Here is a 12,191-nt window from a genome sequence, read left to right on the forward strand (position 1 = left end):
TAATCAGCAACGTAGGGAATGAATGGCCATAGGTTTCCAACAGGCAGTTTTTATGTGGCTGTCAGACAAGTAAGAGCTTTCAACTGCTTCTGCTGTTGAGATGGAAGGTACTGAAAACAGCAGTAGAATTGCAAACATTCAGATGGAAAACTTTCCTTATAATTAAACAGAAAGTCATAAATATATATAATGTGTGTGTGTGCGTGTGTATAACACTGTAATATTCAATTCAATTTTAAAGTACCAAAACACATCAGCAGTTGCCTCGGGGTGCTTTATATTGTAAGGTTAATACCTTGCAATAACAGTGTCACTCTGACAAGCATGCGTCGTAGGAAACGCGATTTGGTGTTGTTTGGCTCTAAGTCCCACCCGTAGTTTCGTGCTATCAATGCGGAAGCAGCTATGAATGAACACAGTGCTAACCGCTGGTAGTGTGTATATTGTGAATTACGCCCACATATACACCACGCAACTCATTGACACGTAGCTTTATAATATTTTGATTCACAGCGCTTCCACCTGAAATGGGATACCATGACTTTTACTGCTCTTTTTAATTTAATTAAACAGAGTAGAAAGCGTTATATTGGTTGCTAGCTAGCAAGTCATCTCTGTAGCCTAACTTCCTAAAGTGTCCGTCGGCCAAACCATGAAGGTCCGCTCGTCTGTTTTTGCCTCCTTTATTTTAATATTCGAAGTGATTGGCATTGCCCTTTTCCTGCGGGGATTTTTCCCCGTACCTGTCAAGTCTTCTTTCTCATCCAAGAGCAAGCTGTCAGATCTGCCAGCCGAGCCGCTGACAGGTGAGTCCAGCCTCATCCACATCTGCTCACACTCCTCTCCTCGGCCTGTACTGTTGACATAAATCTGTTAAAACTCATAAGCTTTCTTCTAACCTCACAGGAAGCGCTCCTAATTCATCTCGCCTCCCGCAGCCCCTGTTTAAAAGGGTGGTTATTATGTTAGTGGATGCCCTCCGAGAGGACTTTGTGTTTGGACCCAATGGTCGTATGTATATGCCCTACACAAGGCACGTGGTGGAAAGAGGCTCATCACACAGCTTTGTGGCCAAGGCGAGACCACCTACAGTCACTATGCCCAGGATCAAGGTAGGATGCCACTAGCATGATGTTGAAATGAGAACTCGCCCGTCAAATCTGTCCACTGTCTCTCATCATGGCGTGTGTCTGTTAGAATTCTGGATTAGTGTTTGCTGTAGTGAGTCAACCACTTGGATCCAAACTATCAGCATTTCTCAAATCCTTTCCAACTCCACACATAAATCTGCATCTCTGAAACTCTACATTAGCACTTTATTATGTAGTGAAAACTTGAAACGGATGATGCCAGGAATATTCTGTTGTTAATACCTAACCCTGTAATGTGGTATTCCTTTAAATACACACTAACTTCTCTGCTCTCTTTATGGTGCTGAAGGCGTGTAATATTTTCCATTACAGGCATGAAACCCAGGCTCAGTGTTAATGCTCAGTTTACTGTCCATTTTGTCCGCTTTGCAACTCAAATGCAGATTTAAACAACTAAATCTCATCTGTTTTGGTGTTTTATAGAAATCTGTTGATTCACACTAATGAGAAAATTGGACGTGTATTTTTTTTTAATGTGTTAAAAGAGTCATTAGTACATTTAGAAACATCCAAAATGAACAGACAGTTAAAAAAGTGTGAGAAATCAAGACAGGAAACATAACAAAACAGCATGGAGGAAGAATAAAATATAACACTTTAAAATGCTTGTGGAAAGTATAAGTCTTGTTTAAAAGAAAATAGCTAGACAATTGGAAGCGAGCAAAAACCATAAAAAACATAAATGTCTTCAAATCTTTCTGATAAATTCGGTGGATGGAGAGCATTTGATTGAGCAATATCACTGATTGTGAAACAATTGTTTGGCAATATATAAGAGCTCAGGTGAGAAAATCACATAGAGAAAAAAAATTCAGATCTCCAGCATCCATGGAATAGTGCCAAGAAATTCTACAGTGTGTGACATCTAGCAATGATAGAAGTCCTTTTTAATGAAAGATAAGAACATTTAATATATGATAAGATACCTGATAATGGAATATATTTAAATCAAAAAGGTGCACCTGCACCTTTTTGATTTAGTATTTTGTTTTTTCTTAAAAAAATATTTTATTGTAATTCGGTATATTTTCTGGTTCATGTTGTTATAGGAAACTATAAATAATAACCAAAATGCAATAATAAAAGTTATTATTTTTATTATTAGTAGTAGTAGTGGCAGTAGTATTCATTTTAAAGACTTTAAAGTGTTTAAATTCCTAAGGAAGCCAGGCTTTCATTTGTTTGTACTCAGGATTCCGATTTGTTCCTAAAGTTTGAACAAATTCAGGTATGAAAATGTTGATAAATGATGGATTTGTGTGTGAAATGCTCGTACGCATGATTTACGCACAGATTTGTGCGTATTCACTTTTGGTATTCATATCCTTAAGAGAGTGAATGGACTTAAGTTAGGGAAATTCCATCAGCTTGAAAAAACAAAAAAACAACTTAGCGCTATGTTTTTAACTTCTGTCTTATTTGTCTTCACTCAGAAGAGATTCCTGGAGACAGCTAAGGATGGAACTTATGCGGGTTGACTACTAATGATTAAAAGTTAGATATATTTGTTTTATGTTAGCATAACAGTGAAATGAGATTTTGTGCTCATGAAAAATTTTGCCTAAAGTGAACATATAAATAAACAAAAAAGCTCCTAAAGATGACTCCTGAGGTACACCACCAGTGATTGGGGTGGAGATGAAGAAAAGCTCCAAATCTTCACCCAAAAGGATCTTAATCAGTGTTTTCGATATGGATGAACGTCTTGAGAAGGTTGATTCTGGTGCCAACCTGATTTAGGGCAGTTTAAAAGAGTTGTGTGATTGAGGTGTGCAAAGATCTGGTAATACAACGATATATACATTGTGCAATTGCAGATTCTTGATAATTTGATTGTAGACAAACGTGAAACTGATGAAGACCAGGACTGTAATTTTGACTTGTATTGAGAAGGATTTAAATCATTCAGTCCCTGATCAGAGGTGTTTAAGCTAGAAATGGCAGTGCTTCTGTGAGCCCAGAAAAGCTTGTAAAAAGAACCTGTGATGAACATTTTGAATTAAGCTCTAAGTTTTCAGCCCGTATCTGAAAATAGGGTTAGATGGCTGAAAGCGTGAAAACATGGTGTGTTGTCACATTTGGATGATGTGTCATGTTGCCGAGAGTATTTTGGGAGCGGAGCCAGGAGGGAGTTGGAGTCATGTCATGTGCACCTTTCATGACAGTCTGCTGTGCTGTAACACGTTAACATCGCAGGCAGACAGAGAGCACACCACCAATTAAAGCCTGCCTGGAGCCCTTGCTGATACTTTTTAGGGAATGTATCTGATATTGATATCATCAGCCAATAGCATTATATATACAGTTACAAAAGAGAGATGGAGTCATTGTTTATTAGTAAATCGCCCCTTCTCGTCTGTGATCGGTACTACATGTGCTGCAAACGGGAGCTGTGTCACGGACTAACCATTTCAAAATCTGCAATCGTATAAAAGGTGTTTATATTGGTGCAAAATGGACAACATAAAAACCTTTACCTGTATGTTTGTGATAGGCCGCAGTTGACAGTTTGATATTTCAGTCAGGCTCTGTTGTCAGTGGTGTTGAAGAGATTTTGCAAAGGGAATGATTTTCGGGGAAAAAGAGCAGCCCTCTTTTGTCCATGGGTGTCGGGTAGTGCTGAGCTTGGGGGAAGCCATCTAACGGAAATTGTCAGGTGAAGCAGAATATGTGTGCCTGAGTGTCAGAGGGCAAAACTAAAAGCAGAGCCTGTGCCTTAGAGGAAGCGCTCTGCGGTGGGAGGATCGAGGATGTGCTGACAGCATCGAGTTGTTTTAACGGACGGGGATTGCAATACAAACTCAGACCTGGAGAAACGTGCTGCTGAAGGTTCACGGTATGGACACAGTTCTCCTCTGTAGCGTCTGACACGGGAGGCATGAGAGTGCTGACTCGGCAATCTTCAGGTTAGTGAGGGTGACAGAGAGCATGTGTTGGTTAGGCAGTGAACAGGATGAGAGGTTGAGGCACAAAAAAGTAACTCTAGTGGGATACCAGCATGGAGAATGGAGGGTAGAGAAGGAGTTTTTTTTTTTTTTAAGTCAACATTTACATGTTCTGTATTTATTAAACATAAAGTGAAATACTTCAATCCTTCTTTTGTTTTGACTTTGATGATTGTGGCTTATAGCTCATTAAAATCAGGAATTCATTATCTCAGATTATTTTAGTATTGTAATCAATTTAGTAATCAATGAATGATATATAATAAAGAAATGCCCAAGCAAGTTTGTTTATACACTCAACACTGGTTGGGCCTCCGTTAACACAAATTATTGCATAGGTGTGTTATGACGTGGAGGCTGAGGTGTTACTGAAGCACAGGTTGCTTTGATAAAAGTCTTCAGCTCGTCTGTATTTCGGGGTCGGGTGTTTCTCATCTCCTACTTTACAGTACTCCATGGATTCTCTGTGGGCTTCAGGTCAGATGAATTGGTTTGCCCGTCAAGCTCAGTAATAATCTATTCGGCAAACTGTTTGGTCAGATGCTAAGAAGAAATCAGACTGAAGCATGAAGTGCTCCACAATCTCCTGGTAGGTGACTGTGCTGACTTTGGACTTGATAAAACACAGTGGACTAACCACCACCAACACCAGCAGAGGACATGTCATCCCAAATCATCAAAGACTGCACAAGTTTCCACTGGACTTCAAAGATCATGGATTCTGCGCTCTTCTTTCCGACTCGAACACCTTGATTTCCAAATGAATGCAACATTTGCTTTTATCTGAAAGAGCACTTTGGACCACTGAACAGCACTCCGGTTTTTTTCTTCTTAGAAGAAGTCAAGTCAGAAGTGGCTTCTTAGCCTAGGTAAGATACTTCTGACGTTGTAGACTAGATGACTAAACTAATGAAGTCATGGAGTACTTTTCTGTTAATTGAGTGGTTTGACCCTAGGAATGTGGCAGTTGTAGCCCCTTTCCTGAAGACATCTGTGCATGCTGGCACTGAATGTCACCAGACTCAGTCCATTCATATAAAGTTCAAAATTTTGACTAGTTCTCTTAAGTACTTAAGAACTCAGTCCACAGTCTGTACGTTCTTGAGTACTTATGGCCGGTCCTTGACAATCCTTTCAAGGCTGTAGTCTGTGGAATATTGGCCCACTCCTCTTGTCTTTCTGAAGTTTAATTTACAGGATGTTGCACAGGCTGTTGTACATGCCCATTGAAAAGTGTCCCAAATGTGCTCAAAGGGGGTCATGTGCAGTGAGTAGGCAGGCCATATAAGGACTGGGATTCAACTTCAAAAGGGTTGTGTACAGATCCTTGTACTGTGGGGTTGAACATCATCCTGCTACAACTTTAAGTGATAGTACATGACCCCACCCTACCCCCCACCCCGGGGATTCATCTTTGAAGCGAACACTTCCCTAACATGATAGCTGCCGTCAAAGGTGATCACTGGTGAGGACCATGAGCATGCAGACTAGCAGTTTCTGAGAGTTTTGCAGGAAATTCTCTGATTGTGCAAAAAAGCTGTCCCGTTGGCTGGACCGCCACTTCCAGCTTCTGCTGGGGAAGAAGCTGGATGTGGCAGTCCTGGGTTGCTTTGGTTACATGGTTATGGTTGTGAAATAAACATTAAGCTGACAAATTTGCACATTTTCCTGCAATCAGCATCCCAACTGCACCCTCCGTCTAAACCAGCATCATCTGTGGCCCTGTGCCCTGTGATAACACTGCAAAATGTAGAGCGACCTTTATTATTACCGTCTGAAGACACAGCTGTGCAGCAACCACGCTATTAATTCAGCATCTTGATACACTACACCTGTCAGGTGGATAGATTTTCTTGGCAAAAGGGAAGTGCAGATGACTAAACTAATGAAGTCCTGGGTTTTTCTGTTAATTGAATGATTGATGTTGGTGTTTTGAATGCTTTTTACTCTATGTCTCTGTTGCCAATTACATCTGCTAAGTAAAAATATACTTAGAGGTAGAAGTGAATTAAACAGAAAAAAGTAAACTTTCTGTAAATGTGTGAGAGAAAGGAGAACAAACACCCCGAAAAAAAACAAGCCGGTTATGATGTTATGGAGCATGTCATTGGTGATGTGGAGGAAGGCTGACAGGATAGAGTGGAGCGAGATTGAGGTGGACTTGCAGGGAGACAGATGTTTCACCATAATCCCCGGATTTAGAGAAGGAAGCGGTAGTGATGGAAAGAAAAGACAGCTTAAAAAAACAGTCCCAGATTTGAACCTTTTAAAAAAGATTTCTTGACAGGACCAGAGAGGGGGTGGAGCAGGCGGCTGTAGCAGGAGATCAATAAGAGTAAATTTTAAATTTAGATTTAGAAGCGCGTGTGTGAAGGGTTTACGTTGCAGCAGAGGTGTGTAGTATGGACACGGAGGAGACGGGAAAATTCAAGATGGCACGTCCTTCGGCTGCCCAGAAACATGCAAGTTTGATTTGTGGTTCATCTGCAGTCCTGCAGAAGGGCCACTTAATCACTTTTTAGAGAGCTTGGCTGTAACTCTAGATTCAAGGTAACTCACCTTGCATTTTGAGCTTAATGTAGTGGCTTCATTTTTCAACACACCTCTCCACAATTACATCCTGCATGATTGGCATCTACCTTTCAAACTGGTCTTTTTCATTGAGGAGCCGATAGAAAACTATAAGAACACGGCCTAGTGTAGTGGCATCTGCTGTCACCCTGCAGCCGGTGCATCACACAAAAACAGGCATGTAGTCATCAGGGCCCAGAGGCACGCGTAGATTTGTTTGCTGGTCAGTTTAACCTTGAAGTGATTCAGAAGTTCTGCTGTCCAAACAAAAAGTGCTCTGTTGCATCGTCGAGGCTTGATGACACACCAGTAGGTGGCATTACAGACCAACTGCCTATTACTGCCCACTATCACTGCATTGCACCCAATTAACTGCTATGACACAGCCAACTAACCTAAATCATAATCTCTCCGTGTCACAGCCATTAATTTACACACGACTACCTCCACAGTTTCTAATAATATAACAGTATATCTCCATGGAGATATATTGCATGGTTGACTTCAAGTCTGGTGCACAGTGAGGCTTTATAGTCTTCTTTCTTTTGTGTGTTGTGTTTTATTTGTGGGAAACAAACTGTTATTACGAAGGAAAACCCCCCATGGGAGTCATTTTTACAAAATTTGATGATCCCCAGTTTAGTTACTCATTCTTACCATGGCAAGCAGAGAAAATTAGTTTCCCTCCCCAGTCCTGCATTCACATGTGGCCGGTAGAGCCCCACGCTCCCACTGGCACAGCAGTCAGTGGACATTACTGAGATGCCGGACTTGGACAGTGAATTCAGTTAATCATAGCAGCTGTGGGTGTTTCAAAGGCTGGTATCTCCCGGGATAGTAAGAACACAGCAAGGCATGATAGTTTTTGCTTTTGTTTTAAAACTCCATATGTATTATCTGGTCATAAGGCCTGAGAAATTCTGGATATTTTCAGGTTAATGGTAGAAAGTGTTCCTTTCACGAGTCAAGAGAAAGTAAGCACTGAGGAGGAAACTGAAAAATCTTCTTCCAGGCTCGAGGACTCAGAATCGCAGCCCCCTTCCGTCTGCATTTTGGCACCTTGACAAGTTTTCATCACTATGCCAGAGAGTGTCTCTATACCCCACTGATATTGTATTTGACATTTACGCAGTAGCATCGCAAGCCTAGACACATACTGTGGGACAGTAATTAGTACGTTGATGAATCACTGATTCATTCGGGCAGCTTCTCGATGCCGTTTTGGCATCAAGAAGGATTTTAAGATGTAGCCTAATTAAGCTGAACTTTTCTGCACAGCTTTCAAACGGATCTTTCTTGTGCAATCGTCTAGATGCTTTTGTGTCCCTTCATTTGTTCTTGCAAACAGTGTTATCATTTTTGCCCTTTTTTATGTCCAAGGCACTGTTTTCATTAGTCAGGCTGTCTCTATTAATAGACTTGGGACCTTCCTGAGAGCGAACAAACTGAAAGAGACGCCTGCTTTTGAAGCAGAAAGCATCCATCTCTCCCCGAAACAAGCACCTGCGCTGGCAGAGGCAAAACAATCGCAAGGAAGGAAGTTGTGAATAATTGAGCTCAGGAACAGAGCTCAGAGGATGGGTTTCGGAATTGTTACACCTGTGAATAAACAGAAACAACTGAGAGGCTTCTGCTGTTAGTGGGTTACTTTGTACCAGAGTTTGTGTATTAGTTTGTCATTTTTAAATAGGGAGACACAAATATTTTAAGAAGAATATTATTTCTCTTAAAAAACACATAAAAGATATTGGTATGCATTAGTGGCTGTTATTTACAAGGATGTGCAAAAGGCGTAAACCACTGTGACTTCTTTGTATTTTGCTTCCAAGGCTCCAGAATTCCTTGTAATCTTTTAAAGGTTGCATTGAGTAGTAGTTCTTCAGTCTTTTTTAAGGTCTTTCAAAGTTTTGATGGTTTTCTTGGGGGGACTGTGGCTGCTGTTCACTCATTTTTAGTCAAGTCCCTATCCCTGACAATTTTCAGAAGAATCTTTTGTTTGTAAAGCTGCTCAACGACATGACTATCAAATGCTGTTTAAGTAATATGAAAAACTCCAGCAAAGACCCGACACAGAAACTGAGAGATTCATCTGGCCCTTCACTTGATCTGTCACCTGTGCATTGAAGCCTCATCAGAAATGGTCTCAGTGGAAGGTTGTCGGTCAAGAAGTCATTCGTAAGGAAGGGAAATTACTTAAGAACTGGTGTGAAAATTGGTGGCAATGGGACTGATGGAGTGATGAACCCAGTTGTGAAAATTTTGTTTCAAAATTGTCATTATAATCTAAAACAGTACAGCATCTATAGAACACAGTGGAGGCTCTGTCATGGTTTGGAGCTGCCTTTTAACCAGTAGTGCTGGGGATGTTGGTGAATTTCGCTTATTTTAATTCTGAATTATTAATGCAGGAAAGTCTGGTCAGATTTTGATCCACCATGCAATACCATCTGGAAAGTGTCCGATTGGCAACAGCTTCATTTTTCATCATGACAAAATCCCAGCTCACTGTCAGTGTGTATCCAAGTATACCTGGATAGAAAAACACACAGTCAAGGATTGGCCTCCCCAGCCAAGATCCAAAGAAGAGCTTTCAATGTCCCTCGAGAAGCCTGGAGAACTATTCCTGAAGACTACTTTTAGCCAGAAAGCTCAGTAAGAGAGTTTAGACTTTGTTGAAGAATAAAGGTGGGCATAACCAAATATGGATTTTCAGCCTGGTTAGTATTTCTCAGATTTTGTTTTTGCCTTATATACTGTGTGTCCATGTATGTTTGCAAATCTTTCAATAGAAACATTGCACTACTGCAATATTAAGAAATAAGGGGGTTTTCAAGACTTTTGCACAGTTGTTTCGAATGCAATTTTGCACTGAATGAATGTTAAAGAATAATGAAATAGGTTTTAAACCAGGAGTGTTGTGGTTATTAATGAAGATGAACAAAATAAAATATAGAATATGCTAACAGAAAAAAAAATCATGAAATACCAAATTATTAGTCTAAACCTCAGCATTGGCATAGAAATTCACATTTGGCGTTAGTATTCAAAACGTGATTGAAAATAAAGAAAAGCTTGAATCTTGTGACATTGATGCATGATACTTCATTTCTACCCCCATTTTTTGAAGTGTGACATCTTTGGGTTTTTTTCCTGTGTAGAAGCCATAGAATTGCGATAGAGAAGTGGCACCTATACGGTGATATAGCATAAATTGCTGAAAATGTCTTGTAAGCAAAAAAAACCCCCTAAAAACACTGAACAAAATACCCAGATGTGGACTCATCTGATCAGGGTTGATCAGATGAATACATAAACACAATAAGGGACGATATAGATGAATAGATGACAGGGAATTTTCTGGCCCTGGACCCCTTGACAGCTCCGTCTTGCTTTTCTCATATAACAAATCCTGGTCACTACTCATTTTAGTCTGGATTTTTGAGTGTCCCCGAGGATCCAGAGCAGTGCTCCAGGCAGCACATGGAGGGGGGGTGTTAAATAACAATGTCTCCTGCCATCATCTACAATCTCTTGTCTACTTCACTGCATAAAGACAAGGCCTTTGTACTTTCCCCCTCGACGATGCACCAAGCTTTTTCCTGGCTTCCAAAATAGGCTGTGTTATAGTTGTCAGTCAAATGGAGGCCGATGTTGTTTTATTTCAGATTCCATGATGAAATCGGTAGAAACTATACTTCATAAATATCATGTGTCTACCTGATTCAGCTTTCACTTTCCATTTGTGGTAGCAAGATTGGTTTGGTGATGTGGGAATTGGTTTAATTTCTAATGTTAGATCAGTGTAGTAGCCATTTAAATTTGACTGTTTGTTTTTTTTTACCTTTAATAATAAAATAAATTAATGAATGTATACATTTTTTAACCAATCCCTGTACTGCAGCACAAATCCTAATTAGTGGGGTTAATATGATGAAACTGTAAGGTTGTATAACACCATTAAAAGACAATTATTGTTCAAAGGACAATGACAAAAACATATTCCTCCCCAGGCTCTTACCACTGGCAGTATCCCAGGCTTCATTGATGTGGTAATGAACCTAAATTCTCCTGCACTGTTGGAAGACAACCTCATTTGGCAAGCCAAAACTGCAGGGAAGAGGATAGTATTCTACGGGGATGACACCTGGGTGCGCCTTTTCCCAAAACACTTCATGGAATATGATGGCACAACTTCCTTTTTCGTGTCTGACTACACTGAGGTATGTGTGAGTTGAGCCGTTGGGGTTTGCTTGTAAAAGTCATGTAATGTACAAGGGATAAAGGCAGCTGATCAGCCAGCATCACATCAAAACTGCTCATCTAATAGCTCCATATGCCTTAGCGGCAATTTTCTGTGGGACTGTTTGCAATCTGTTCTTGTTTATAGTAGGATTTTGGTGGTTCTGAGCTCATTACCTGATAGGAGGGATGTTTACTTATCAAGGGTACCACAGGTTTGGGTAAATTTCCTCTTAGCTCAGATTTAATGAGGATAGTCTTGGTATGGAGATGAATTTTGAATAAAACAAGCCTAAATTAAATATGACAAATCTTGTATCTAAAGACGTGCGTCACCTTCTTTCCAGGTTGACAACAATGTAACCCGTCACTTGGACAGCACCTTAAAGAGAGATGACTGGGACATTTTAATCCTCCACTACCTAGGCCTGGACCACATTGGTCATATGAGTGGACCGTATAGCTCACTCATCCAACCCAAACTGATGGAGATGGACGACATCCTGAAGAAGATCCATAGTGCTCTCATTTCAAAGGTAATTAATTTTCTTAACTTCTACTCTTATGTGCATCATTTGCATTCTGTGTTATAGAAGAATTCCTTTTTGTTTCTGTTGGGTTAGAATGTAAGCTTTCGTTTATGAGACCTCATTATTTTTATCCCAAGGCCCCTAATTGTAGCTAACTAGCAATATTTACCAACTAGTCTCAACCCGAGTCTTTAGAGAGATGCATGGATTCCAAATGAAACAAAGGTAGTCAGGAACTGACAACATCTTTAGAATTCAGGAGAATACCTCCAAGACTTTGTCATAGTCAACATTCTCCACCTTGGGAAGAGCACCGGATGACAAAGCTGACGTCAAATTGATCTCACATCTGCCGTTGCTAGCTGCTGTTTTGCCGATGGTATACCTCTTGACTGCTGGGTTGCAGACACGTTCGTGTCAGTTTTTACTACCATCACTACAGAACCTCAGAGATTATACAGAGGGAGATATGTCAACAGGGCTCTAGAGTGCGACCAATTTAGTCACACATGCAACCTAATTTCTCAACGATACGACTATAAAAACAATCCTAGGTCTCAGCTGTTCGAGTAAAAAAAAAGAAAAGAAAAAAAGCCTCTGCAACTCTGAAAGTCTCCGTGTGGTTAGCAACAGATGCACATTATGCATATCATGGTCTAAACCAATCAGAGATGGTCAAGTGCGGGACCTCTCTGATTCGTCCGACAGATGTAGATGCAGCTGTGGGTAATGAGAAAGGACTGAAAAGAACGATT

The 12,191-nt window shown here is 40.4% G+C and overlaps 1 protein-coding gene across 3 annotated transcripts in view; it reads left to right on the forward strand.

Moving 5' to 3' along the window:
• The first annotated feature begins 404 nt into the window (after positions 1–404).
• Positions 405–12,191, forward strand: part of pigg (phosphatidylinositol glycan anchor biosynthesis class G (EMM blood group)) — a 93,108-nt gene continuing 81,321 nt past the window's right edge. For all 3 annotated transcript variants that reach the window (XM_085288197.1, XM_085288206.1, XM_085288214.1), the window contains exons 1-4: positions 405–806; positions 907–1,112; positions 10,678–10,887; positions 11,254–11,442. In XM_085288197.1, coding sequence (XP_085144323.1) covers positions 653–806; positions 907–1,112; positions 10,678–10,887; positions 11,254–11,442 — 759 coding nt within the window. In that variant the 5' untranslated portion in view covers positions 405–652. The remainder of the gene's footprint in view (positions 807–906; positions 1,113–10,677; positions 10,888–11,253; positions 11,443–12,191) is intronic.

This window comes from Mchenga conophoros, linkage group LG2 (assembly GCF_057382185.1).
Source record: "Mchenga conophoros isolate Kocher_MC1m ecotype Shallow Benthic linkage group LG2, M_conophoros_male_GT1.1, whole genome shotgun sequence".
NCBI lineage: Eukaryota > Metazoa > Chordata > Actinopteri > Cichliformes > Cichlidae > Mchenga > Mchenga conophoros.